Below are 27793 nucleotides of genomic sequence, written 5' to 3' on the forward strand. Positions count from 1 at the left end.
GCCTTGGGGTGATCACATCCTAACACTCAGTGGAGCAGAGGGACATGGGGAGAATTCAGACCTGTGGTCTGCAAGCCCGCCACTGCCACGAGGCCTGGCGAGCTCCTCCTGGTGCCACTTTGACATGGTCCAGGACCCCCTGCGGGGAAATCCCTGTTCTGTTCTTATCAGGAGCTGCCTTGATAACAGCACAGGATCCGTGCTGCAGGCAGCCGGTGCTGGGTGCCCCTAGCCACCAGAAAGGGACGGTCCCTGCTGCCATTTGGCTTTTGCATAAATAAATAAGCCAAGCTGAGGCAATGTGGATGAATCCAAGGTGATGTAGCAATACAGCACAGTGGAGGAAAAAAGGTGAAATGGACCCAAGCCCTGGGTGTGTGGCATGAGATGCTGACAGCCACCAGTCCCCAGGGCACGGCCATGAGATCACCTTCATTTCTGCTCAGCCACAGCAGATTAGAGCCAAGCACCAAGTACCAAACCAAGCCACCTCCTCGGACCTTGGGCAAGGGAGCCAAGGGCTTCCCTGGAGCCATACGGGCCCCTTCTGCCTGCAATTGCCCTGCTGCTGGCTGGTAATTAAGTCCTCCAGCTCTCCTGACAAAACGATGCTCCGGCTCCCAGCCCAGTGCCAGCGCCTGGCTAGGCACCACTGACACAGTAATTGCTCTCCAAGCAGCACACAAGCAGCTCTCCCACTCTCGCCAGCTGGCCTGGCCTCTGCACTCACTGTGACTTTTGTCCCCTCCCTGTCCCACCCATGCCCCTCTGTGCCATCCAGGCAGCCTGGGGCTGCCCCAGCACGGAGAGGGTTCTGGTCCCAGTGCAGGACTGGGGTGCATCTCCCCTTCCACCAGTTTCTCTGGGGGAATAAAGAGAGAGAAAAAATGACAAAGAAAGGCAGCAGAAAGCAGCTTTAGGGCAGGTCCCTGTCCCACATACATGCCAACACGGTCCTCTACCCAGGCATCAAGGCTTTGCCACTTCAGCCCCCAGCTATGCAGGGGGAGGACACAGACTGCAGTGCCGCCGCTTCCACCCATGGCTGCCCGAGGAAAAGGTCCCCGTTGCTTAGCAAAGGACCATTCATCACCAGGATTGTGTGGGATGAGAAAGGGTTAACCCGCTGCAGCTGGGCCAGAAATACCGTCCAGGACAAAGAGAGACTTCATGTCACCCACATCCGCCCAGCGCAGAAGAAGGGGCCTTAATCCGATTTCCAAAGAAAATGTGGCTTTTACAGCTCCACTTGACCAGGCCCCTCCAGCAAGTTTTGCATCCACGGCAAGTGTTAACCCAGTTTGGGAGGGGGCCAGAAAATGGGAAGAGAAATCAGTTTTCCACAAGTTTGTGAGAAGGGAGAGCCGGGTGGAGGCGGTTGGACCCAGGCAGCGTGCCTGCAGCAGGACACTGGGGGATGCGGACTTCTTAACCTAGCAAGGTCTGATGGCCCCAAAGCACCCCCAGAGCAAGCAGCCAGACCTTGGCGTTCGTTCTCATGTGATTTATCAGGGACTGGAGAAAGCACCACTGCCAAATTCCCACCGGGTGATGCTTGGCTGCACCCCACCATAGCGATCACCGATGGCAATGAGGGCACACGGGGAGGGACCCATGAGCATCCCGACACTGCTCAGCATTTTGGGGACCACGTCTCAGGATGATGAGGGTGAGCCAGCATGAGCCGAAAAGCATCAGGGTGTTAACGGCAGAGCTCTGCCTCTTCCCCGCAAGGATGGGGACCCCAGGGAACAAAGCCAGGGATGCTGCTGGGAAGCAGATGGTGCTCACACCCACTACGGATGCAGACAAACGGTCTTTGCCTTCGTCTCCCAGCCAACACCCAGGCACACATCCCATGGTGCTGTGCCCCTCCCCACATTACCCCTGCAGCAAATGGGGTCTGCCAGTCTGGCCCCTCTGCCACAGCTCCGTCCCACCTCCCCGGCCCCATGCCCTCCTGTTACCTTGAAATGCCACATGCCCACTCCCTGCGGGATTTTTGGACAGGCACTCCTAGGATGCCACTGAGCTGTATTTGCAGGATTAACTCTTTCAGTCCAGTTTTTGTTGTTATTTTTTAACAAACGAGGTAGCTTTACCGTACACTTCTCCACAAAGTGCCTACCAAATTTTAGAGATAAATAAAGTATAGTTGTATTCAGACGTAAAGTCACAGCACCCGGCAGGCGTAACCCCAGGAGAGCTGTCCTTCCCTTTCCCAGCCCAGCCTTTCCAGTGTACCTGAGAAAAGCTCAGACACATTACCCAAGGATCAACATCTCCAGCACGGGTTTCGCCCAGCCCCAGCGTAGCTTCGACAGGGCTGGATGTAGCATCACAGCCATACAGAAATCACAGCATTTAAAACCACAGGCTATAAAAATTCCACTGTGCTCGGAGAGAGGAAGTCTAGATTCCCCATGGAGAGGCGTCCAGGAACTGCCACTGCCGGGTTATTAGCCACCAAGCCATTAGACCCCGCCACACCTGCATACCTCGAGCTATGGCTAGCATATACTAGCGAGGATATATGTGCTTAATGGCTGTGAGGTCAAACACATTCAATATACCACCATCGAGCTACCCACGAGCCCCAGAGCTGCACAGGTATTTTGCTCTCAACATGGAAAATCTTGGACTGCAACTACAAAAGCATGGAAAGGGTCACAGTTTCCAAGGCTATCGCGGTCCTCCATGTGCTCCAAACATATTTTTTCTTCCCCAACATGTCCTTTTCTGCACTCAGGATGCCCTTACAGCAGGGCTGTAAGCAGGACACACACCCTGGACAGCTGTACTCCTCCTGGATGCTGTATCCTACAATCTGGAATCACACCTGGATGGGGCAATCATGCTTAGGGGTTCATATGTAATCGCAATTCTTGCTTTTTTTTTTTACAGGGTGGTGCCTGAGCCACCACTCGTCTCAAAACCAAAGCTCAGTGGAGTGTTGTCTGCACGTGCAAATCTCCCATCACCAGGCCCAGGCCCACCTATCTTGCAGGGGAATTCAGTCAAACCAACCAACGGTCATTAGAACCAGGGAATCCAGGACCCTCAGCCAGCCCATCTCTAACAGCAGCATAAAATCTCTTCCCACCCTAAAGCTGCACCACTGGTCTGCTCCATCTGCTGCCCCCACCATCCATGGCAGTGGGAATTCAGTAAAATTAAGCAACTTGCTTAATACAAGGCATACTTAACCCAAAACTTGCCTGGTGCTACAGTGGGATGTTCCTGCGCTCCTCTGGTTCATGCGTTCATGCAAGTTCACCCTTGAAAGCAGTGGGAGCGAGCCCAGCGCACTGTGCAGGGCACGCGGCTGCTCAGCTCATGGAGGGCTGAACGTCTGTGGCTCCAAAGAGGGGTTTGGGAGTGAGGTGGAGTGACCTGCGATTTATGGAAAGGCAGACACAACGCTCTGTCAGTGCCCTCTGGCCCTAAACTATGAAATCTCCAAGAAACCCTGTATAAACAGCTTGGTGTACACTGAAAGCCACGGCATGGTGCAGCAATATTGGCCCCATTGGAGCCCAGCTGCTCCCCCCGATCTGCCCTCACAGAGCCAGAGATAGTCTCGGCCCCGAATACGTCAGCCCAGATCCATCCCGGATGCTTCTCCCCTGAATGAAGTGTGGTCACACCAGGGATGGATATAAAAAGCCTGATCTGAAATCCTCTGGCGTGAAGCCCTTCCTGCTGAGTGACTGCCTGCAGGCAGGACCAGCGGGTCGCAGCACAGGCAGGAGCAGAACCCCCCCCGCCCCCGGCTGCCTCTGAGGGGTGTAAAGGTGCCCAGTGAGAGCGGGTCATCGGGGTACAAGGGGAAAAGAGCGATTCTTGTAGGCACACACCGCACACGGCCTGGGCTGCCCCTGCCCTGCACCCCCAGCCTCTGCCGGACTAAGGCACGCGAGAAAATCTGTGCACTTGGCAAGTCCAGAGGGTTCCCACTCTGTCACTTAAACATACATGTTCCCAATCTTCCACGATCACTGTGCAAACTGCCGTCACGACTGGCGAGAGAAGAATGAGGAGGTGCCGTTAAAATAAAAAAAAAAAAAAAAAAAAAAAAAAAAAGCGGGGGGAGGGGGGAAAGCAAGCTTCCCAGCTGGGACGGTTTGCACAGCTACAATGCTGCGACACAGCACGGAACAAAACTGCGGGCGGGGAGCGCGGTGTCCGCACACAACACACCCACGCGAGACCGGAGCGCGGCGTGACCCGGCTGCCGCCCCCAGCCCCAGCCCGCCCGGCCGCCGCCGCCGCTTCTCCTCCTCCCGCCGCGGGGCTGCGAGGGCTCCGCAGCCCCGCTGCCTGCGGGGTCGGGCCCTGCACCCCCCCCCCAATCCTGGACAGCCCCCCCCCTCCCACCCGGTCACCCCCATCCCCGGGTACCCCCATCCCCGCGCACTCACCCGGGCGGCCGCAGCTCCCGCGCGGGGTCGGGGCCGGAGGCGGGGGAGGGAGGGGGTTGGACGGGGCTGGTTCAAAAGAGCCAATTAAAGAGAAAAGCCGGGGGAGACGCTCGCGGGGCGGGGGGAGGCGAGTCCCGTTCCTCTAGGGCTGTCCCACGCGTGGGCAACCCGCGGCGCTGCTGGGCACAGCGAGCGGCCAGCACCCCCCAGCCCCCCATCGCGGGGCCGGGGGTTCCGGGGGCAAGAGCCCGAACATCTACCCTCCTGGAAGGGATCAGACCTCCCCTGGCAGGCAGCTGGGCGTCCTCATCCCCCTGCCTCTTTTCTGGGGGGCGGGTAGGGTGTCCCCAGGGCTGTGGGTGCCTCCAGCACACCCCGCCCAGGCAGGGAGACATTCCCCGGGCACAAGCTGCAGCTTGGGTTTGGGGGTTGCTGCGTGTGCACTGGGGCAGGATGGGTGAGAGGTAGGGAGAGCAGGAAGCTGCTTTTGGGGAGCGCTTCCCACGTGGGCACTGAGAGCTACAGAAAAGGGCCGGGGAGAGGAGGATTCCGCTGCTACCTCGTTGGTCTGGTGCCCTGCACCACCCAGCAGCGCTCACAAGGATGCTCAAGACATGGGTGTTCCCCAGTGTTCATCAGGACAAGGGGCCATCAATCACCAGGAGGTTCTTTCCCCATCAGTTCACAACCAACTTCCAGAGCAGAAACCGAGGAGAGAGATGAGCACGGGCTGCCAGCCCTCCCTTACATCACCAGACACACTCACCACGATGCTACAGAAATGTGTTTCCCAGGGGAAGTAATGCAAGAGTATCTCCAATGCAGCCAGCAAAGCTGATACAGCCACACGTGTGCCAGGCAGATGAAGCTGCAGCAGCCCCCTTCCCACTGCCTGCGCAGACACATGGCCCCCCTGGCTGGGACAGGGCTCCCAAATTCAGTACAGACCCTTTCACAGGCAGCACTCACCCTTGCTTGGCGTCATCAGCAACCAGGGTCCCTTTTCACTGCAGGGCTGCGGGAGCTGGGTGAAGGCAGCCTGCCTGCAGCAGGGTCCCAGCCTGCTGGGAGCTGACGCCCCAGGGAATCCCCATTGCCTGCACCACGTCGGGGTTGCTGCTGTCCCATTTCACCCCCAGGACCCAGCACCGGCCGCTGTGACTCCCTTCTCCTGCTCCCTGCCTGCTCCGGCCCCAGCGCTGAAACACAGCCCAGCACATCCCCATCCCACGGCAAACTGGAGCAGGCAGCACAGCCGGCTCTGCCTCCTCCCTTAGCACAGGCCCTGACAAAGCGTGCCCCTGCGCCGACGCCTGCATCATGCCCCTGGTATTTTCCCCTTGCTAAGCCACTGGTCTATTTTTCCCCTCCCTACCCTTCAACCTCCCTTGCACTCATCGCCCAGCCAGTGCTCCAGCTTGCCTGCTCCACGACTCCCCTCTGACACGGCGGGGGAGACCCCAGCACAGCCCTTGCCACAGCTTTTTATTCCCCGACGCTGGGGAGAGCTCAGGCAGAGAGACTTACTCAGCCAAGGATTACGAGGAGGACAACGCACGCTGCTCGGCGTCTGCAAGAGCCAAGGATGCTTCAGCACCTATTTCAGCTGCCGCCCCAGCGAATGTCCCCCCCAACCTCTGAAAAGTTTTGCTCAATTCCCTTCGTAAAGGTCTCGCAAAGCAAATCCCTCCTGGCTCTCTGCCTCCCTCACCACCAGACATGAAAAGCACTCGAGTTTCTCCCCGGGTAACGCGGGTAAAAGCCTTCAACATCAAAGGCATCACACAAGAGTTATCCCCCATCCCCCCTCCCATGCAGCAGTACTGGGGCTGCCTCCCTTGAAAGCACAGCAGCCTCGGTGGTTAAGGCGCCGACTGCACTTGAGACATAGTTTTGATTTTTTTTTCTGTCTTTTTTTGTTTTTTGTTTTTTTTTTTCTTTTTTTAAACTCAGCCACAGACTGGGGAACTTGGGGCAAATCTGAGCCAGGCTCTCCTTTGGGGGCAACATGAATAGCATGGTGCTGATGGGGGTTTGCCCACTGTCTGACGTGTGGTCACCCGAGGAAAAGGGGAATAAAAATATTCCCTGTGCCAGTCCTGTCTGCTCATTGCCCAACATTAAAGGAAGCCACTAAGTGTCCTGGAGCAAAAACACAAGCACCCTCCGAGTGAGCAGATTCACATGCATTTCTCAGCAGCCTCTGCAACTCCGTTCCTCCATCTGCAAAACAGAAACAACATCTCTCCCCCTTTGCGAAGCACTTTGATATCTCTACAGCAAAGCAGGGCGAGGGAGGGGTGTTTACCTTCCCGGAAACAGGGAGCAGGATTTACACCCAAAACAACAACAGCCTCAGCACAAAATACCAGGCGAGAGGGAGTAGTTGCAGACACAGCAGGAACAGCCGTGGATTCAGAAGATGAGGAGGACTAGAAAATAGCTTCAAACACCGCAGGGATTTCAAAAAGTCATAGGACTACATGGTTTCTTGGCCCATTTAAGAGCGTTCTTCATCCCTTCAACCCACACAGCAGTTGTTCCTGCCAGATCACCGCCTGCCCGGGCTGCTAGGTTAATTTTATTGCTGGATCATTGAAACAACCTTCATTTGCAGGGGGGAGGTGGGAGGGCTCTGCCGTTTAACACTTGGCCGCGTTCATGCTGTGATTAATATCACCCGATGCACAGATACCAGATGTTCTTGGGGCAGGCTGGAGCGTATCCTAAATTGCACCAAGATGGAATTTTTGGGCAATTTTCAGGGAGTGCTGAGGGCAGGCACTAATGGGAGAGCAGAGATTTACACAGATATGCAAAAAAAAAAAAAAAAAAAAGCCCATGGGGTTATGGCACCGGTCATAACCCCTGGGCTGGTTGCAATGCCATGGGCTGCACTTCCTATAATAAACAGCTTGTCATTTTGGGGGCAATTACTCCAATTCCTGTTCTTCAGTGGGTCACAAGCCTCTGATTTCCATGTGTTCACAGCAAAAAAGACTTCAGTTTTGCCCCTGCCTCTGCTGCTCCCCTGGAGCTTCAGCTCCAAGAGGGAATTGCTAGTACAGGAACAGCAAACACTCACAAGGTTCAACCTCTCCAAGCTGCTTCCCCAGGGTCCCACTGCAAGCCCACTCCAAAGCAAACCCTCCTAACCAAGTGCCTCACTCCATCAGCAGTTTCTCCCCACCCCTATGGGGCTGCCCGCTGGGAGGAGTGCCCCGGGGTCACCTACATGGGCGTCCGTTTAATTAGAACCAAATCCTATCGCGTTGGAGACGGGGTCATTCCAGCTTTTTGAAGACCACGCACTGCCCTGTCGTACAGCTGACCTCCATCAGGGCAACTTCTCCTGGCTCATTGCTGGGTGCAAAGTGACGGGGCGCATCTGCTCACGGCAAGTGGAGCCGAGACCGGTGACCTGTCCATCTCCAGTGTGACGCAACTCAATGTTTGCTCTAGGAGGGGGAGCACCTCACCGTGCCGAGTGGCCACAGAGCTGCATTTGCGGCGAAGTCTCTCTGCAGCTCGCTGCGGCTCTGTGAGCACGGAGGGCTCAACTGGCAAATACTGAGGTCCAAGTCAGGAGGTAATTTGCTGGACCATCTTCAGCTTTGTAGAACTATGTGATGCCCAAAAACCTCACCACAGGATTTCAGAGACCTCTCTTCTCTTTGCATGGTTTCTTCCTCCTCATCCCACATGAGGGCCATGGCTGATGTCCTCAGAAAATGAATTCAGGCAGTCTCAGGACCTGCTGCTTTTCTCTCTTCTCCTTTGCCTGGGTTTGGGAGCTTGGAGCTGAGGTCTGGGTCATTCTCAGGTTCCCCAAACCAGGTCATCCCCATACTTACTACTTAACCAGAGATGGCCAGGCTGTGATTCACACACCACTTTGACAGTGCTGGGTGCTGCCGATTACGTGACTGGTGGCAATCACTAGCACCGGTGTCACTGGGACTCATACCATAGGAGACAAACTGGAAAATAAAAAGAGTGTCCAGTGCCTTCTGCCATAGACATGAAAAGCAGCAATGAAAAAGAGCATTTCCCTTCCCTGAAACTCCATTGCTCCCCGCTGCCAGAGTCAGACATGCTTGCTGCCGGCCGGGAAAGCACGGGAGCGTGTGCGTGTCCATGGGTCTGGGCAGGAGCTGCAGCGACCACGGGCGTGAGAAATCCCACATCCCATGGGGCTGCCTTTTTGTTTCTACAGAAACGGTAAGGCCTGGCTGACACCTAAAGCCTGGCTGGGGGGGTTTCATTAGAGCAGGAAGGAAGGGTAATCTCTCTGCAGGCTCCCAGTCCCTCCTATAAAGGACTTCACCCAAGCGAAGTCTCTTTCTGTCTCTCCTCCAGCTTTTCCCACCACAGAATCGTGTTGCGCATACAAAACCATCGCTGAATCGAGAATGTACACCCAGAAACCAAAAGTAAAAGTTCTCTCTTATTCACTTCTTTGAGCAAAGGTTAAATCCAACCAAATACATCAGCTTTCGCAGACAGGACGAGCGTTTGGCAGCCAGCGGGAAGGAATGGGAACGTGGGAATTCCTCCTACGACTTGGCAACGGGCTCTTCCCCCGGCACGGGAGCTCTCTGGGGTCTGCTCAGCCGCCGCCAAGCTAAGGAAGTCCCTCATTCAAGTGCTCAGTAATCTCACAGGACATCCTGTAGCTCAAGGAGGAGTTTGCATGAGGGGCTGGATGGATTCAAGCTGCCTAACTGCTGGAGAGAGAAATAGGAAAGGGGGGGGGGGGCCAGACCCGGAGCTGGGATGTCCTAATCTGCTGTTTGGAGAAACACCTCTCTTCCTACTGAATACAGAAGGTGTCTACAGCAAATGAGCTACCAAGTCGGCCATGCTAAGCTGTAACATGAGGTCTGCCTGTGATGGGCTCCATCACGACATGAAAGAAGCCACGCTAATATTTCCAAGGCCCTCCTTTTATACCTAGAGGGGTTAAAAAGCAGCAGGGCAGGGGAACAGGCACGTGATGGCCCACAGTCTGTGCATGGTCCTCTCTTAGAAAAGCCTCTCCCCAGCGAGTGTTTGTGCCCCTGCCCACGCACACACAGCGAGGGGACGTGCCTGGCCCGGCCCCTGCGTGCTCCCAGCAGCAGCAGGACTCGGGCAAGCTGTGGCAAGCCAAGCTCTGCTGGAGGACACCTGGATTTTGGGTGCAGCCCCGATGGTGTTGGACGTGCAATGCAAGCTTCTACCTCAGGTCCAAAATGCTCGTGCTGGGCATCTTCGTCCAGCACCACCCCAACACCAAGGCAGGCCCTGAGGCTCTATAAAGACTAATAATGCCACTTAACTCCACCAGAGCTCTCAGGCCGCCAGCATAGCATCCAGCCCCTTCCTCCCCGGTCCCAGCTACTCCTGTCATCCCACTCCCCATGACAGGGCACTTCCTGGGTTTTGATGCTCTTCCAGAATCAGGGTGATGCAGCAGTGCTGTGTTCAGAGACACAGAAGAGCCAAGACATACATCCTAAAAGGTATTTAGGCACCTAATTCCAATTAGGCTGTAATGCTCCCCAAGAGATTTTGGTATATGTATAGAAGCACCAGTATTTGAGAGAAGTTTAGGGGCAAACCTGCACCACAATCATACCAAGTGCGGAATGAAACACCTGGCACCTACACCCAGGTCTCACCATCACCACTCCACCCTACGCAGCATTACGTATATGTAGACTGAGGCCAGCACTCAGGACCGAGAGCATGGTGTCCACATACGCGTGATGGAGGCCAGGAAGGCAGATGGTTGCATTTGCTGGGGAAGTGGAGACACCCAAATTAGTAGCTGCTACTGAATAAGCTCTCAATGGGTCATCAGGAACCATCACAGGTGCTGCTGGGGAGACAGTCACCTCTAAGAAAGCAGAGCTTGGCTTTAGGCATGAATAAAAGAAACATTTCTTCAGACCTACCATACACACTTGGCGTGTGTTTTGATTTTAGGGTTCATTTGTACCTGTTTTGCTCTGTTACACATAATCCCTAGCTTTACAGCACCCACAAACCTAACATCGTAACAGCAGATCATACCTTCTGGTCCAGTGGAAGGAGATCCTTTTATGGGATGAATTCAGAGCAACTCTCCTGGACACAAACCTGCAGGACACCAAGGGTGCCCCCCAGCCTTGTCTCCATTTCCTACAAGGACTGGAGAACCTGGCTAGGGGATGCTCCAGACTGCAAATCCCACTGGGTCCCCCAGAGTACCCAAGGAGGGGAGGCAGCACCCGCTGACCCACAGCAACATGCATCCCTGGTTCTGATGCACCAGGCGCCATGCTCCCCACCAGCTTCCCAAACCCTTGTCTCAACACAGTCAGCACCAAGCAGCTGCTGAGCTGAGCTCCATCACCCCATGAAACCAGAACAGCCCTGTGGCGACACAAGCACTGCTCAAAGCCACCTTCCTCCCCAGGCTGCGATCTGCAAATAAAGGCAGTGGCTTCGCTCTGCGACGCTCGCAGCCTCTTAAAGGTCACGGGCCCCGTTAGGTTTGAGGTTTTCGGTTCTGCAGGATACAGCTCTCATTTCTGACACCCTCTTGTAGCCAAGAGCAGAGAGTGCTGCTGACTTCAGCATGTCCCTGGGGGCCCAGGTCCCCCCACTTTCCCCCCACATCCCGGCAGCACCAGGAGCACTCTTGGGGCACTGACCATCAGTCCTGAGGGTCCTGGGTTTGGTCCAGCAGGAAAAGCATCACTGAGGCGTCCAAGAACAGACCGTGAATCCAGAGTCTGGGATCATTCAAGCCAGGGCTGGGGTGCAAACTTATTTTTTAGATGAAGAGCAATAGGGAAAACAGCAGTGCCTCCAACCTCACCAAGCGAAAGCCTTCTACCCAAGGAAAGCCATGTCCTGGCAGGACATTGGACAACTCAAGCTCCTCTAACCCCCATTATAAATCAGCTCCATCATGCGAGCGGAGGGAATTTTAGGAAACAACCCTGCTGGAGAGAAGAGCTGGGAGAAGCCGCCACTGCAATGCTCCTGTGGTCTTTTATGGCCCTGGTAACTCATTTGCTGGCAAGACCTCCACCCAAACGATGCATGAAGCACCTCAGCTCCAGCAAGGGGTCCCTGTTAGTAGGAGAGAGGTTACACACCAGGTATTGCTGTGTCTATCAGAAGAGTCAAAAACCCCACAGCCCAGCACCCCTCCTTCACATTGTGCGCTGGTGAACAGAGACCAGCATCCACATCCCACCAGACTCTTCCTAGAGCCCCAGGACACAGACCCTGGAGCTTCTGGAAAACTTCCTTAAAATAACCACTTTAACAGCCCTCCGGGTTGCCAGGACCAGGAAACAGGCAAAGCCTAAGGCAGGAGAAACAGGAATGCAAAGTCAAGGCATGAAAATATCTGCTGCTTCTCTTTTCATCTCACAGGTTTTATGTTTGAGGACCGAGGAGTACCAACTTCTGACAGCTTGGCCAGGCCAAGCTCTCTTGGTCTTCACCCTTTCGAGGGCAAAGGCTGGGTGCTGGGTTTAGCCCTCGGGGGCCCATGGGCAGGTCCAGCACAGCCCCACTCTACCCGACGGGGGATGGATGTCCCTGCCCTCCCCATCCCATCCCGCTCCCTCTGCGGGGCAGCGCACGCAACATCTGGGCAAGGCAGGATCCCAGAGTCTCATGGAGACTTGTTAAAACTTGCTCCCTGGGCCGCAAATTGCCCATTCTTTTCAGACTTAAGACAAGCTGAGTGATCAGCTTTGGCCTCCCTGTGGACCTGTGGTCCGGCGAGACAAGCACTGCCCTCCGCCCCACACGGAGCTGTTCAATGAGCCGTTTCCAAACCTTTCTGTGCCTCTCCCACTGCTGCAGCCCCGGGGCTCCACGTCCCTCTGCGGGAGCCGTGGGAAGGAGGGCACGTCCCGCACAGGGACACGCCGGCCCACAGTTGCACAGAGGGAAGGACTGGGAGGGGGACCCCGGGGGTCAGCCAACAAGAAGAAGAAAAATAAATCAACCGTGTAGTGATTTACACAGCGGCATTCGCTCCTTCCTGCAGACCCACATTTTCACCACAGCTGCTCAGCAGAAGCTGGGGACGCTGAATTGCCTGAAGGGCTCCAGGACACTTTTGTGGAAGGATGTTTCCTTTTCCAGTGATTTCCCCTCGATCTGCCCTCCCTGAGAGCACCTGGAGCCCCATGGACCTGAGGATGCTGCGTGGGTATCTGCTTCACCGGCTCCATCCATGAGGTTTTGCTCTGGGACACAACGAGCAGGGCAGCAGCAGGCTTGGACCCAGCACCATTTGGGACAGCAAAGCCTTTTCATCCCCTGCCCTGTTCCGTGTGACCACCCTCCTGGTCCCTGCACAGTGTTGCAGCCACACAGGCAAGTGGGGATTGCTCCAAGGCAAATAACTGTATTTCTGCCCCCAAACAGCCAAAGCATCTGCCCCTCCGGTCCTGCAGCCCCAGCACAGCCCGGCCAGCCCACCCCTCTGCTCCTGCCCCCCATAGCTCTGCCTGCACAAAGCAACGCCAGGACCAGGGCTGGCTTGCACTCCCTGAGCTTTAACCAGCCCCAGCACATTGTGCAAGAGCAGTGGGCACCACTGATGTATTACAGGGCTGCATACACAGCTTTCAGCCAGCTGTAACTACTTCTGGGATTTAAATCAGCCTCATCTTCCCCTCCCCCAAGTTTGCTGGCCAAAGCTTTCCCGGGGAAAAGCGCACCATGGAAAAACCTGGGAAAATAAACACGGTGTGCCTAGCCAAATCCCTAGCCCCAAGAGCCGTGCTGCTCAGGGTTTAGTGGGGTATGTGCCATGGTGAAAGGTGAGCGTCAGCAATCTGCATTACCGAGCTCCCCAGGCAGAGCTGCTTGCTGAGGATGGTACCTACCCCCTCCCGGTCTCGCTCCCGCAGGGCAGCCAGGGCTCCCACCGCCCCACATGAAATGGTGCAGGAAAAGAAGGGGTCAAGGAGGAAGGGCAGGGAGGAGGATGCTCAGAGCACAGCATAATGCTCCATTCATGGTAAACCTGCCCGAGAGGGCACCCACATGCTCTGCTTCTGCTCCTGGAGCTGGAACAACGCCTCCAAAAGTGACTCAGGTCCCAGCATGGGTGTAAGAGGTCTAATTTTTCTTCCATTATGAGCAATTTTATGTTCTCAGTGACTGTTAGGAGGAAGTCAGCGTGAGTGAGCTCAGACCAGGCCAAGGTGCTGCAGAGAAAAGCCCCAAACCATACCCTGCTTGGTCTGCCTGCAGCCCTGCAGCTCCCACCTCCTTCCTCCACTGCAACTGTGGGCTCCCAGCCACACGGCTAGGTAATTTTTAGCCAACTGGTAACATTTTGAATAAAATTACCTAAATCTCCATGCTCCAGCCAACAAACTGGGGTTCGGAGAAGCTTTCCATAACAGGGCAGTAATCCCCAGCGAGCTGAATTGCATCCGAAGATGTGACGCCCATCAGAGAGCTCCAGCGAGGACCACCCTGCTCCACAGAACCGCTGCCCTCCCCTCCTCACTGCCTGCCCTTCCCCATGCTGCCTGCACAAAAACAGTCTCATTTCTTTTCTACCCTTGTGCATCTCTGTCCTGGACGGCCAGCCAGCCAGCTGCTATTCCCTGCCTGGCCAGGTAGATGGTGCTCAGCCAGCACGAAGAGGGAAATCAGCCGGGCTAGAAGAATTAAATTGCCTCTGATTAAGCCAATAACTCAACGTAGTTTCCGCTGACAGATGCGGAAGGTCCCACTCCAGCCCCAAACAAATGGGACCGAGTCAGATCCTGATTATCTATTTTAGACTTTCGCCTTTCACTTCGGCCTGGAAGGTGGCAGATAAACTGGTAGCAAACATTTCATCAAAACCAGTGCTTTCCCAACTCCCGTTCTGCTGAAATTCACTCCGCTGACACTTCGCCCCCCACCTTTGACCAGCTCTCCCCACACATTTCCCACAAAACCAAACCACAGCAAAGCCCAGTGGAGTAGGAAACAATTTGCCCATTTTTTCCCCTACAAAGTCGTGGGTGTGGGGGGCCAGGGGGGGGCACCGGCTGGGCCCCTCGTCCTGCCGGAAGCTGCCGGGCACAGGCAGCGGGGGGGTACGGGCTTTCCATCACATCACCCCAGGGTCACTCTCCTCTGCCATGCCGGATGTAGGATGTCTAATATTTCTCCAGTTCTGTTTTAACACTCACAGCATCTTGGGAGCAGGAAGTTTAAGCCATTTCCTGCAAGGCACTGCTCTGCCCTTCAAATATTTTCAGCCTCGGTGCAAGCTGTTTTAAAACCAAGCCTGGCAGCTGGAGGTGCGAAAGCAGAGGAGGGGCTTGTCGAGGGAAAATTCAGTTTGCAAAATCTATCCAGTCCCCACTGCCGCAGAGCAATAAAATAAATATTGCCACAGGCAATAAAAGAGAAAAATTAATTTTGCATGTCTAAAAATGAGAAGGAAAAGCAGAAACTCAAAACAATGTTCTCTGTGTCCCTCCCAAGGGATGCAGCACTGTTCCCCAGCAGAAAGCCACAGCCATCTCCCCCCTTGTCTCTGCAGCCTGCGATTTGAGGCTTTCCCAGCTTTGCTCTTTCAATGGAGCCCAGATGATGGCTTTGGTTTGCTCACTCTTCAAACAACTGTCCCATAGACTGTCGGTCCCACAAATGGGATGAAATAACCCCAAAGAAATCCTTCCCGCTCCTCTAAGCAGAGGAGAAACCAAATGCTCATTCCTTGAAACTCCGCAGAGCAATTTCAGGCTGTGCCAGGGCAGAGCTGGAAACCCCACAGACCCAGGTCAGCGGAGCTCAGCCCCATCCCCACGTCACCCTCTCAGCAAGGAGCAGCCACTGCTCAGCCCAGTCCTTTCTCTCCGTGCCCAAGGTCGCACATGCAGAGGAGGGGTCCAGCCCTGTGCAGCATCCCCCAGAGAGCCCCTTTTCCAGAGAGGAGGATCCTGGCCGCAGTGCCTAGGGATTTTTGGACAGAGCAGGACTGAGACTGAAAACTTTTGGATGGAGCCTGTGCCGAGCAGGAGCAGCCAGGAAGAGGAGGGAGGTAACGCTCTCCTTTCTGCTTGCTCTGAAGCTAAGGGCAGACACAGCCAACAGCACAAGCCGGGGGATCCCCTCTGCTACCGCAACGGCTTTGCAGAGGAGATGCAGCACGAACTGGGCTGGAAGCCATGGGGCCAGGAGGACAGCAGAGCCAGGCTCTCCTCTCGCTTCTTCCTCCTCTGCTCCTCTCCTTCATAACCCGTGCTCCTTACTGCTTTCCTCTCTAACCAAATGGGGATTTAAATAAGGAGCTTGTTTTACTGCACTGCCTGAGCTCGAGAGATGTGCCCAGGCATCACTGGGGAGGGGATGGCAGGGAGGTGCCAGATGGTGATGGAGAGCCCTGGGGCAGGACAAGCAGAGTACGCACTGCTGCTAGTGACACCAGGACTAGCTTCAGCCCCAACACAAGAAAAGAAAAGAAATCCCCCAGGGCCCAACAACGCAAACATGGGCTCTGGGGAAATGCTGGATGATTCTGGCCAAGCGGGGAGGCAGACGGAAGACAGCCCATCACCTGCTGCTGTCCCTGGCTGCTCCAGCCCCCGTGTCACATGTGAGCACTGGTTATCTCCTCCCAGCTCTTCTTCTTCTCCGGGTGACACACACGGACACGTGGCCTTGCTACAGGGAGACAAAGCCATGCCCCAGGGCCCATGCAAAGGCCTCAACTTCACCAAGCTCCCACCTACAGAGCTGCTCCTTTGCAAGACTTTTCTGCCCAGGAACTGAAGCCACAAAGCAGAGAGGAAACCCCAGAGCTCTTTCAGGGCCCCACAGGAACACTTCACCTCTCAACCTCAGGGCGTGCGTTCTTGGGCTGTAAATAAACTTTTATTTACTACACAAAGTAGGGCAAGGAGGACCATTTCCCTGAGGCAACTATGGCAGGATCTCAGATTTCATCTGACTCCACAACGCTACTCCTGGAGACCTCAGTAGGAGCCACTCAGGGCATGACACCACCTCTCCTGTGGCCACATCCCACCTAAGTCCTGCTTGTCCCATTGTTTCCAGCCCAAACAGGAATCGCTCTAGGGCACGGCTCTGCCCAGCCACCCTACACCCAGGACTGCCAGGTTTGGAGAGAGCATGGCTGGAGCAAATTTACCTCCCACATCCCACAGAGCAACATGCAACCGAGGTCCATCCTCTGCAGATGAACCACGATGGATCTAATGCTGCCCTCCAGGACCACCCACATTGTCCCTTCTCCCAGCACTGATGTGCTGCGTTATCAAGGTCTCTTCCAGAGCACTGAACTACCTACGACCTGGGCATCATCCTCAGCACTCAACTGCATCATCTTGTCTTCTCCAAGGCCACCAAAATGGGTGAACAGGGGATCTTGGGGGCGGCGTGACCCCAGGGAGGGCCTCAGCAGCCTGTGAACTTGGCCTCCCACTTCCACCCCCTTTATCTGCACGTTGGGCTGCAGGAGGAAGCGAGTTCAGCCAGAGTTTGTCTAAACAATTATGTTTTATCAGAAAAGCTGCTCAGATCTACTCCTTTTTCCCAGGACAAATCTGGACAACTCCAAGGTAATCTCCACTCTCCTTCCTATCTGCACAAGATGGAAGCAGGGGAGGAGGACATGAGGCAAAGAGCATCCAAACACCCGCCAGTGCCTGCTCCACCTCCCTCAGTGTCAGCAGTCTCCATCACTCAAATCAGGAGGCAGCATCCATCCCCACATCTGCTCCCCACACATCCAAAGTTTGCCTTCCAAATCCTTTTTTCCCCTCCAAACTACAGGTTTTTCAAATTTAGGAGAAAGCAGACTGAAGAGCACAGTAGACTGGAGTAGGTTTTGATACAGAAATATTTGATACCCTCCCTCTCCTCCTGGACAGCTGAGGACCTCTCTCTTTGTAGAGCCACTCCAGTAAGCTGGGCAGAGCAGCTTCTCCCATCCTGCACAACCCCACTGCACCTCTGTGACCAGGACCAGCAATTTCCTTATCACCAGCTGAACCTCGAAAAAGAAAGGACTCAATGCAAGGACGAAACTCGAGGCATCTTGCCACATTCACCAGCTCCTTGTTACAAAAGGAGAAACTGCAGTGGGTAGAGGGGTTCACCCAGGGCAATGAGCAAGCGAACAGCAAAGGCAGGATCCTGACTAGGCTCTCCTGCCATCCAACCTTTTGTCATCTTCTCAGTGTTTTTCTGGCTCTTGGTCCCTGAACTTACTTCCACTACAGATGGGAGCAAGCTGCCAGTGAACGCCCCAAGTACGTCACGCGTGTGATGGAGGACAGCAACCTCTACACCATAACAGCATGAGCCCACGCATTTGTAGCTTCAGAGACTGTAACCAGGGACTCATCCTGTATTTCCACGTACCAGAGCTGCAGAGAAGGGTTCAGAGGACACCACTACTTTGATGCATCAGTAGAAAGCAGCACAGCCTCCCAAATTAGAGCAAATAACAAGCAAACAAAAATTCCCATCCAAAGTCATAACATGCAGGGGAAGCAAATACAGGCAGGGGCTCCAGCCCAAGCTGGGTAGGGCAATACCTGTGATTTGCCTCCAGATCTACCTGTCACACATGAAATACGCCCCAGGTGCATTCATGCTGGAGTTGAAAGCAATGCCCTACAATTTAAGACTTGTGAGCTACCATACAGTTGTAACTGAGAAAGCTCCTTTCAAGAGCTTATGTATCATTAACTTTTATCACTGCTCTCTCATCCTAGGCACCATACCCTTTTGGATTCCCATCTAATCTTCTTCCCCTGAGATCTCCCCAAACTAAGCTTTTCTTTGAGAGAGGGAAGGAATGTCTGTCCCACTCCATGCACAGCAAGTGAGCAGGAGAGGGGAGAAGACAGAGCCATCATAAAAAGTTGAAGTCCTATTGATAAGCATCAAAGACAGTCTGACCCGTGCACTTAAGTAAATGATTGTCCACAGCGACCTGTTTGCAGAACAACCTGACACAAGGGGATGAGGTTTGCTGGGGAGCTGTCAAGCACTACTGATAACAAGGGATTAGTGTCTTGCACAGTTCTGTCCTGCTGCAATGTCCCTTTTCACCTCCATCTCTTTGGCTCTGGTAATAATATAGGAGCGTAAAATTTGTCTCACCCAAACGGAGACGTCTCCAGCTGAACTGATTGCATAGGCTCTCTTTACATTCAGCAGACAAAAATAAACCCTTTGAGGACACAATTCACACCAGCTTAAGGGAGGCATCCAGGTGATTAGCTCAAGTACAGACATCTCAAGTGAACCAGGGTGAACGCCATGCAGTACATATGGATGATGCCACATGCAAGGGGTCCATTGCATTCTCTGCAAAGGTCTTGCTCATAGATGGACAAAGGTTGAATCCACAAAGAGACAAAAGGAGGTAGGTGCTCAGCTCCCACTAAATATTTCTGGACCCCTTGGAAACACTAGCCAGGGACCACGCTGGAGCTGCGCCACGGAAAGCCTCTGCAGACCCGGAATTCAGGGAATACCCAGGGGCTGGTAAGACCACTCAACTCGGACATAACCTGGACACTGTCTCCTGGGTTGAAAAGCTAAACATTAATCCAAGGTTATGCCCATATTTTCTAGAGCATCAACAATCTTTGAACTTCAAGGTATTGGAAGATGCTTCATTTCAGTCCTTCTTCATCCCTGTTGTACAAATTGCCTTTGCTACACAAAAACCAACCTATTGCTTCCACACAGAAGAAACTGTAGACAATACAAGTCAAGGAGGAGCCAAGCAACCGAAAATCCCCATGCTGTCACTCCTGAGCTGGCACAGCAACCTTAGATGGCTTGTTAAAACTATTTGTTTTTCATAAATGCATAAACATCTGCAAAGTTTTATTGTTTGCAAAACGTTTTGGACCAGACCCTTTGGTCCAGTTTTGTCTCTCAATATGTCCGGTACTACCTTCATGCCAAGATAAAATGAAGCAATTCAAGAGAGTGAAATATTTACGCATGTGACCCTACAGAAATCCAGGGAACTTCTGCGCAGAGACCCATTCAGAAGACCAACAAAACGAATGGCCCAAATTCAACTAACCCGAAGAAAAGCAGCCCGCTCCCCAAGTCCCTCCTTTAAAACCTGTAACAGATGTAAGAAAAATTGGGCCCAAAGAAGTCTGAGCACAGGCTGCAATCCAAGACCAGCTGCTTCTTCCATTTATAGCCACATTCACTTCAGCTTCATTGCAGCATCTTGGACAATACAAAAGTGTCTGTGCGTCTGTTTGTTTGCTGGAGGAGTAAAGAACACAACTGGCTTGCTGTCAAGTTATCTTTTTTGCTCGCAACAATGTTTGATCTTCTAAAAACAAAGTTATCTCTCTATAATCTCAGTTCAGTTCCTCAAGTCCTCTTACAGAGTTTATAGAGTTGGCACTGTACCCAGCCTATGGTGTCCCTTCAACTACTGGCCAACAGAAACATCTCGGGCAGGGACAGAGGTCTAGAAATAGTTTAGAAGAAAATGATTTCTTAACTACAGAAGGTTCATCACCATTGCCATTGCTTCCCTCCCCCGGCAGACAGCAGAGAAGTCACAAAATGAGTGGCCAGGCCTTACTGCAGGAGATCAAAGCAACCTCTTTGTTTTATCTTGGTCAAGATAACGGATTTTATTTGCCTTATCAGCCTGTAGGATGATTAACCTAAATGTGAGAAAGCTTGAAGTTGCCAAAGGAGTTGACAGGCGGGGAGCATGTTCCCCAGCACGACTGCCATGGGCTCCAGACATGCAGATACCACAAGGTAAACAGAGAAACTCTTGGGTCTGGTTTGTACACGCCACCCTCAGCCAGGGCTGCATCTCCCATCGCCTTCCAGCGTCACTTATACATATGCAAATCCAACAGCAGGCAGGAGCGCTCACCCATGTTTCTCAGCGTAGCAAAGGCAGTTCTCTGCCCAGGGGCTGCCCTGGTTTGCATGCATGGAGGTGCAGAGCCAGAAGGGTCCTGCAGCTGCACAGGGCTCACACCCCAACACAACGAGCAGAGACGCCACAAGGCTGCAGAGAGCCAACACTCCAGGTGCTGTGCAGTTGGTCACCTTCTGCCTGGAACAGGAGGCTTTGACCTCTACAGAGACACGTTCAGCCTTAGATGCTTCCTGCAAGGTGCAGGAAGGAATGACATCGATGCACGATCTAGCCCACAGACCCAACCTAGCAACGGAAGAGACCTGTCAGGTCATTAAGCCCAGCGCCAGGAGGACTCTGCAGCTCAGCATCCACAGGTTTGCCCTCTCCTGGTCTCAGACGACACAAGGCAGGGAAGGGAAGTGGGAACCATAACGCTTCCTATGGGAAAATATTCCTTCCCATAATGAATCTCCACTGGGGAGATCACTGCTTTTCCTATGGGCCCTCAGGGACTTCCAACGGGGCAAACGAATTCTCCGTGTGATTGCTCCTGGGTCTGGCTGCCTGCGCTGGAGACTGGGGGCAGCAGGCTTGCTGCCTGGGGCGTATGCTGCGTGGCTCGAGCACCCACGTGGGACCGTGATGGCATCCATATAAACTGTGCCCACACAGACACAAAGAAGGGGACACGTGAATGCCAATGTGACTGGAGCTGAACATGATGTAATGAGTTTGGGAACAGCATTCCTGGGGGGCAAAGATGTGCAGCAGAAGTTCCATCGCATCTACATCACCTGGCCTCCTTCCCTGACATCCTCAGTGCCCAAAATACACCCCAAAAGGAACTGAGGTGCGCTGGCCGCTCCATGCACAGCCAGGGACAGAGAGCAGGGTGGGAGGGGAAAGCAGAAAGTGCCCAGCCCCGACGCTGCCCTCCCCGTGCAGGCAGGAGGCCATGCATGTGGCGTCCCGGATCAGGCAGCATCTCTGCGATGGGATGCAATTATCTCCCCCGCACACGCTCCTGCTCCTTCGTTCCAAGTCACTGGCGCTGCAGGTCTCCATTTTTCCAGATTATCTCATTTTTGGCACCTGAGTTCACAAACTGGGACTCTGCATTTCCCACTCAGCCCCTCCATTTGGTATCTCAGGCTGTAGGCACTTCGCCGTTAAAAAAAAAAAAAAGAAACCAACAAAAAAAAGACTACCCGTAATCTAGCCCAAATGTGTCAGCTGGTTTTAAGGAAATGTTTCCCTACAGCTTTAATCTCTTTGTACAGTTAAATTGCAGTGCAGCTTAGGGAGCTGGAAATGATTACTCACTGCGTCTCCACTCAGCCCTGGCCTCTTCATTGCAGGGAGCGTCACTGTGTTAATAGTCATCCAAATCCCTCTAACCCTCAGCTCCAGCAAGGCGGCCCAACCCCGCGCTTGGCGTCACCCTTGCAGGACAGCACAGAAGAAAAGTCGCCTGAAGGCTCGGGTGGTTTTGCTTCTCTGCCCCTGGGTGTCCATGGCAGGATGGAGGCTTGAGGTTGGCTGGGGGCCACTGGGCTGCAGCCCACACCATGGCTTCCCCAGCACACAGCAACGGGTCCCTGGTTTTTAGATACCATCTCCACAACGACCTCAGTGGATCTGAATTTTTTTTTTTTTTTTTTTTTATTTTACCTCAACGCTAAGGCACCTTCTAAAATAGCAAGTTCTAAAGAAAAGGCTTTCCATAGGGGTCCAAGGCTGAAAAAAAGAGCGAAAAGGTTGAATTGCTTCACTCTCCTGATGGTCAGTCTGCAGTAAAATAGGAGGGGAGGGAGGACCCTGGTGCTTTTTAAGAGGTGGGTGGCACCCTGCGTGGCTGTCCCAAAAAGGGGAGCATTAGGCAGCAATGGGACAAAGACTCCAAAAAAGCTGAAAGCTCAGAGATGGTTCAGACCATTTTGCACATCACCATGGTGGGCCATAGCTGTTGCAGAGGAAGATCAAGTCCCTGCTTTAGGTGAACGTTTCCATTATTCATTGTATCTGCCTTGATTTATCTAAGCAAGCTTCAGAGCATCCTTGCAAGAAAGGACCACAGGGAAGGAGAACTGTGGTCCTACCAGTTGCCAAGAGCAGGAAAACGGGGTAAAGGCAGGAGCAGGCAGCAGAGCCGCAGATGAGAGCCTGCCTTGCTGGCAGTATGCTGTCCCTGGGGGCCTGGGCAACGTGACCACAGCAGCTTGTGCCGAGACAAAAAGGATCATCAGATCACACTGGCTTTCACTTCTCATCTGGGATTGCTTTTAATCCATCACCTGAGATCCCAGAATTGAGCCTTCACCCCAAATACAAACATGTTCAGATTTGGGGGGAGCAGAGATGGAGTATTAAACCAAAGTGGAAAACATTAACTTTTCTGGGACCAACAATGTCTTCTCGACCCCGACCACCACCATGTTGCAAGGCATGAACAACAACAGAAGAGCAAGACATTCAACCATGCATGCACAGCGTCAGCAATGGAAGGCACCAGCGGAAGGAGATGCTGATGCAGGAGGATGCGGCAGGATTAGCCACAACAGACTCGATGCGGCTCTTCCCGAGGATTTGCCTGTCCTCCATCCAGCTCGGGGGAAGTCCTCAAGATCCCTCCTTTGCAAAGGGCTGGCAGATGTCTCTGGATGAAGTATTGCTGCTCCCACAACGATCCCCCTTTCCTCTCCCAGGCAGCCTTGCTCAGCCACAGTGGAAAGGAGACCAGTGGGGCTGCCCCCCTGCCCAGGGCCATGGGGGACATCCCAGGCAAAGCCGCTGCTCCCAAACAAGCCAGGGAGGAAGAAGAGGGTCAGAAGCAGGAGGCGATGGGGGCTAAGCAAGCCAGCACCTCGCCAGCAGCTACACCAGCAAGGGTCACCAAAGCAGGACCCGGCTGCCAAGCAAAGACAGCGGGATGGCAGCCTGGGCAGCCAGGGGCACCGCCACCCACCCCAGCCCCTCGCGCCATGCCTGCTCCGCAGCGCGGCACTACAGGGAGGAACCAGCTCCAGCCACGCTGGCGTGGGCACTGCGCGCCCTGCTCAGACCTGCCTCCCCAGCACAAGAGAGGAACGGCCTCAGTAGCCAGCTCCAGCCTGGGCCAGCACTCCAGGGCCAGGAGTGAACCGCTGCCCACAGCAGGAGCTCGGGAGAGGTTATCACCACCCACGGGCGGTCATATTTGGATGTTAAGATTTGGTAAGTCCTACGCAGCGAAGACAGCCTACCGCAGTGTCTGAGGGTGCGGGTTCAGAAACAGCGCTTCCCCTCACCCTTTTTTTAACGTTTATTTTTAATTGCTTGTGCCTCTTTCTGCCCTTTGCATATTCTCTCCTTGCCTACACCCACTGCACAACCCTGCTCAAATTTCTCTGGACGACTCTGACTATACCAATCCACATCGCCCAGTCATCCCATCACATTTCCTTGTCCCAGCTGGGGAGCACCAGCCACCTTGGGGACACAAAGTCCAGCTTTGCCCAGGATGCTGGTGCAGTGGTACACTGCACCCATGATGTGCACCCATGTCCCGTCTCCCTATCACCAATGGCCCAACTCAATGTGAAACCCGCAGAAGTGCAGCCAATGCTCCCCAGGGAATGCAGGAGAGCGTGAAGACTCGGAGAGGGAGAACAGGGATGGGGAGGAATATTTCTTGCTCTTCTGCCCCACAAAGACACCTCCTGCCCTCCTCCCACCTTGAGAACCACAGCTCCGGAGCGGGCTCAGCCCACGCCACCAGCCAAGCCGTCCTAACGACGTTCAGCACTATAATTACTCCTTTCCTTTGTGGTTTGCTCTGAACTGCTGAGCTCTCGGCGATTGCCCTTCTCCTTCGACCGGCCTCTTCCTGCACAACACGCTCTCCTGCATACCTTTGGCAGCGGGACAAGGGGTTAAGGGCAAGGCAGCTGAGCCCCAGCAGCTGGGGGAAGGCAAGTCCCAGCACAAGGCTGAGGGCAGCTGGAGGCAGCTGCCTGCATCCCCTGCTCAGCTGTTTGTGCTGGAGAGCCACCGAGCAATGGGATCGAGGGACTTCCAGTGCCACGGCAGCATCTCTCAGGTGCCCCAAACCCTGGGAGCAGCAAGAGGGAGCAGGACTTTACACCACGTGTTGTCTCTGCTGCAGACATCGGGGAGCCAGTGCTTTCACTTGGGGGGTTGTGGTGGGGCCAGAGCTGCAGTGGAGCTGGCGAGTGTCGGCAACATTCTTGCACCCATCCGCAGGGCTCCCTCAGGGTCCCTGTGCAGCCTCCCCAAAACTCCTCCATGTGCTTACACCAGCGACAAGGAAAGATGCCATCCACCCACCCAGGGTGGGTGTTGTGGACCAAGGGGAGGAGCACGCTGAAACGGGGTCCTGCATGAGAGCAACCCAGGGCAACCTCGAGTCATGGCAATGGTGGGGGTTGGAGACAACTGGGAAGGGGACACGGGCTCTGGCAGCAACTCTGGGCTGTATGTCCGTGCTGACACAGAAGGAGGAGGAACTGGAGCCCTCCTTACTCCTACAACTTTGTCTCCCAGCTCTTCTTGGAGGCATTTAGACTGAAAGCCCCTTTTGTACCAGGACCAAGGGCTGGCTCGCCCTGCAAGGCAGACCCCAGACAGCTGGGGTCTTGGGTAAAACTCATCCCCAGCAGCTGTCCTGCGCTTCTGAAGTCCTTTTTGATGCAAAGAGCCCTCCCACTCCGCACCCCCTGCCCTGGGCAGCTGGGGGATTCAGCAGCTTAGATGGTCTTCTGCTCTTAAAGTGCCCAACAATCTGCAGTTCAGAGCTTGGGAAGCCCAGAGCAGCCCAAACCCAGCAGGACGAGGCTGAGCACCCACCCATGGGAGAAGATGGGCCTCCTGGGCACCACACATACAGTGGCTGGGAACGGAGAGCCCATAAGGGAGGCCCAGGCTGAACCCCATCATTGGGCCGGGTCTCAGAGCTAAGCCATGCCCAGCTGGAGATGGACCAACCTGCTATCTGCTGGAGGCGTTTGTCCACTCTTTAAAACCCAGCTCAGAAAAGCTACACCTAAGCCATACATATGCAGTGAGAGAAACCCACTCAAGTCTTACGAGTTCGGTATCAGCTCCACCACTGACTCCTGATTTGATTTTAGACGTGCACACACTGAAACCTGGCCTCTCTGGAGACCCTGTTACTGCCCTGTGATCGCAGGGCTGCGCCCAGGGAGAGGAGCTGGAGCAGGAGCAGGGGTCCATCCCGTGGTGGGGCAGGACAAGGGCACGTGGCTCAGCTCCGGGGCCAGGCACAGACCTCCCAGGTCCTGGCTCGGCCACCGCACGCCATCCCACAACCCATGGGGAGAGGCACAGGGTGGGGTGGGGTGGTGGTGCCCTCCAACTGACCGCTGCATCCCTTTCAGGAGAGAGCTCGTGGGTGATGGGGAACGGAAAAATAATTAACAGGCCAGAAGAGGGAAAAAAAAAAAAAATCTCCAAAACATTAGGGAGAATAAGTGACGGCTGGCGGGGGAGGGAAGCTGACTTTAATATGGGATTAATCGAAAACAAGATAGAGCTAATATAAGCCAGGGCTCCAGTCTAATAGTGGCTCTGGTTCATGATGTTATTAGACTTTGGCTCCAAGACCAAAAAAACCCTGACTCCTGCTAATGAAGAGGCGGTTTCTGTCCCACAACCATAACCAACAACACTAAACAACAAGCCATCACAACAACGCTTCCCCAACCACTGCCTCTCCAGCACCTCAGAGGCTTTTCTAGATGCTGCACAGGCCGGTGTGTCTGCACATGGGGCCTGAGTTGGCAGAATTGTTGTTTCCTGCAAGCACCCAGGCTCTTGGCATTTTCTTTTTTATTTCCTTATAGGCTTGATAGCATTTTTGATTCAAACTGACAGCTCTTTCAGCCGGGATAAACCCAAGGATAACAGCCATGTATGTAGACACATCTGAGCACAGATCCAAGACCAGCCTCGAAAGGCATCACCACCGGAGCTGAAAGAGCAGCACACAACGCTCAGCGTCCCCACACGGGCCGTGAGCCTGCAACAAAGGACAAAGGCAGGTATCAGTCAGCATCTCACCCAAGCAGCTGCCCGGAGCTGTACTCACCTTCTTCTCTCTTTGGTGGGCTCTCCATCAGCGCTGGCTGCTGCTTTGGCTCTGCCTGGGGAGGCTGGGTGGCCAGGGGAGGCTCCGAGCTCTCCACTTGCCGTGCCGGTGGGGCTGGGACCTCGGCAGCCTTCGCTACCTGAATTTCCACGCGTTTGGTAGCCGTGTCGGGCACAGGAGCGTTGGGCGTCTCGGCTCTTCGCTGGGGCATCTCGGGGATCTTTGATGCCGGCGCCTCCACCCTCCGGAGACCCGGCTCCTGGGGCTTGCCGAGGGTGATCTCAGTCCTCCTTGGGGTGGGCTCAGGGGGTTTGTGGCCCAGCACATCTGCTCTTTTGAGGCCAAACCTCGACAACCCTGAGGTGGAATTCTCCACCTGCTTGGATGAGATGTCAATGGAGATTTCTGTTCTTCTGGACACCGGCTCGGACAGTTTGGGTCCAGAGAGCTCCACTCTCCTCAGAGAGGGCTTGGGGGATCTTTGGCCTGTGGTCTCCGCATGTCGGGCAGATGGCTCTGAATTCCTGGCGCCAAGTTCCTGAAACTTCTGCGTGGAGCTGGACACAGTGGACCTGAGGAGGGGGTTTGGGGTCCGTCTTTGTGGGGTGGAGGAATTTGAAGACTGATCTACCTCCTCGACCTCAAAAGATCTTTTCAGAGCTGAAAAACATGAAAAGGAGTTCAGAATTTAGTTACCATCCACCTGAGCATCTCAAGAGATGCTTACAGACACTGCCTGAGGCTCATAACCCCATTTCTGCTCCTTCACCTGAGGGTTCATAACCCCATTTAAAGCAGGTGGGGGCTGAGGGCCAGGCTTCGCCTCTTCAGACAAGTTACAAACCCAGATAACAAAACTGGAACCAGAGCCAGGAAATTAAACCCCAGAGTAGAAACCATCCCAGTGCTGCCCTCCATCCCACCCGTACCCCACGGTGCTCAGAGGGGAGCAGAGGGCCCCATCGCAGCATGGCAGAGCAGAGCACAGCACAGGACTCGGGGGCAGCCAGCGATCCAACTCCCAACACCTCCCTTTCCCTCTCACATCCGAAAGATGTGCCAATAAACACAGGCTTCCCAGTGAGTGCTGCCAGCAAAATCCAAGCTGGGAACAGGAAAACAATCACAGGAGAGCACCAAATCCATATAAATGCAGCAAGAAAACCAAAGGTGGCAGCCACAGAAGCTCATATCCTTAAAAACAAACCTAGAGATCACCCAAGCCAAAGACTGAAGTGCTTTGAAAACGTTGACATGAGACCCCAATACAAGGAAGGAGCCAACTGGGAAGCCTTAGGGACATCCTAAAACCTAAACATCATCATCCCCATTTTACCAACGGGGAAGTTAGGAGGCAAAGAGAGA

At 54.3% G+C, this 27793-nt stretch overlaps 1 protein-coding gene across 6 annotated transcripts in view; it reads right to left on the reverse strand.

The window, feature by feature from the left end:
- The window catches only part of SEPTIN9 (septin 9), a 145014-nt gene that overhangs the window by 34577 nt on the left and 82644 nt on the right, over positions 1-27793 (reverse strand). For 5 of the 6 annotated variants that reach the window (XM_052807447.1, XM_052807448.1, XM_052807450.1 and 2 more), the window contains one exon: positions 26429-27088. In XM_052807447.1, the coding sequence (XP_052663407.1) occupies positions 26429-27088 (660 nt within the window). Of the gene's footprint in view, positions 1-4421; positions 4442-26428; positions 27089-27793 lie in introns of those variants that run through there. The other variant, XM_052807452.1, reaches the window with a different exon arrangement.

The sequence above is a fragment of the Harpia harpyja genome, chromosome 14 (genome assembly GCF_026419915.1).
Source record: "Harpia harpyja isolate bHarHar1 chromosome 14, bHarHar1 primary haplotype, whole genome shotgun sequence".
Lineage (NCBI taxonomy): Eukaryota > Metazoa > Chordata > Aves > Accipitriformes > Accipitridae > Harpia > Harpia harpyja.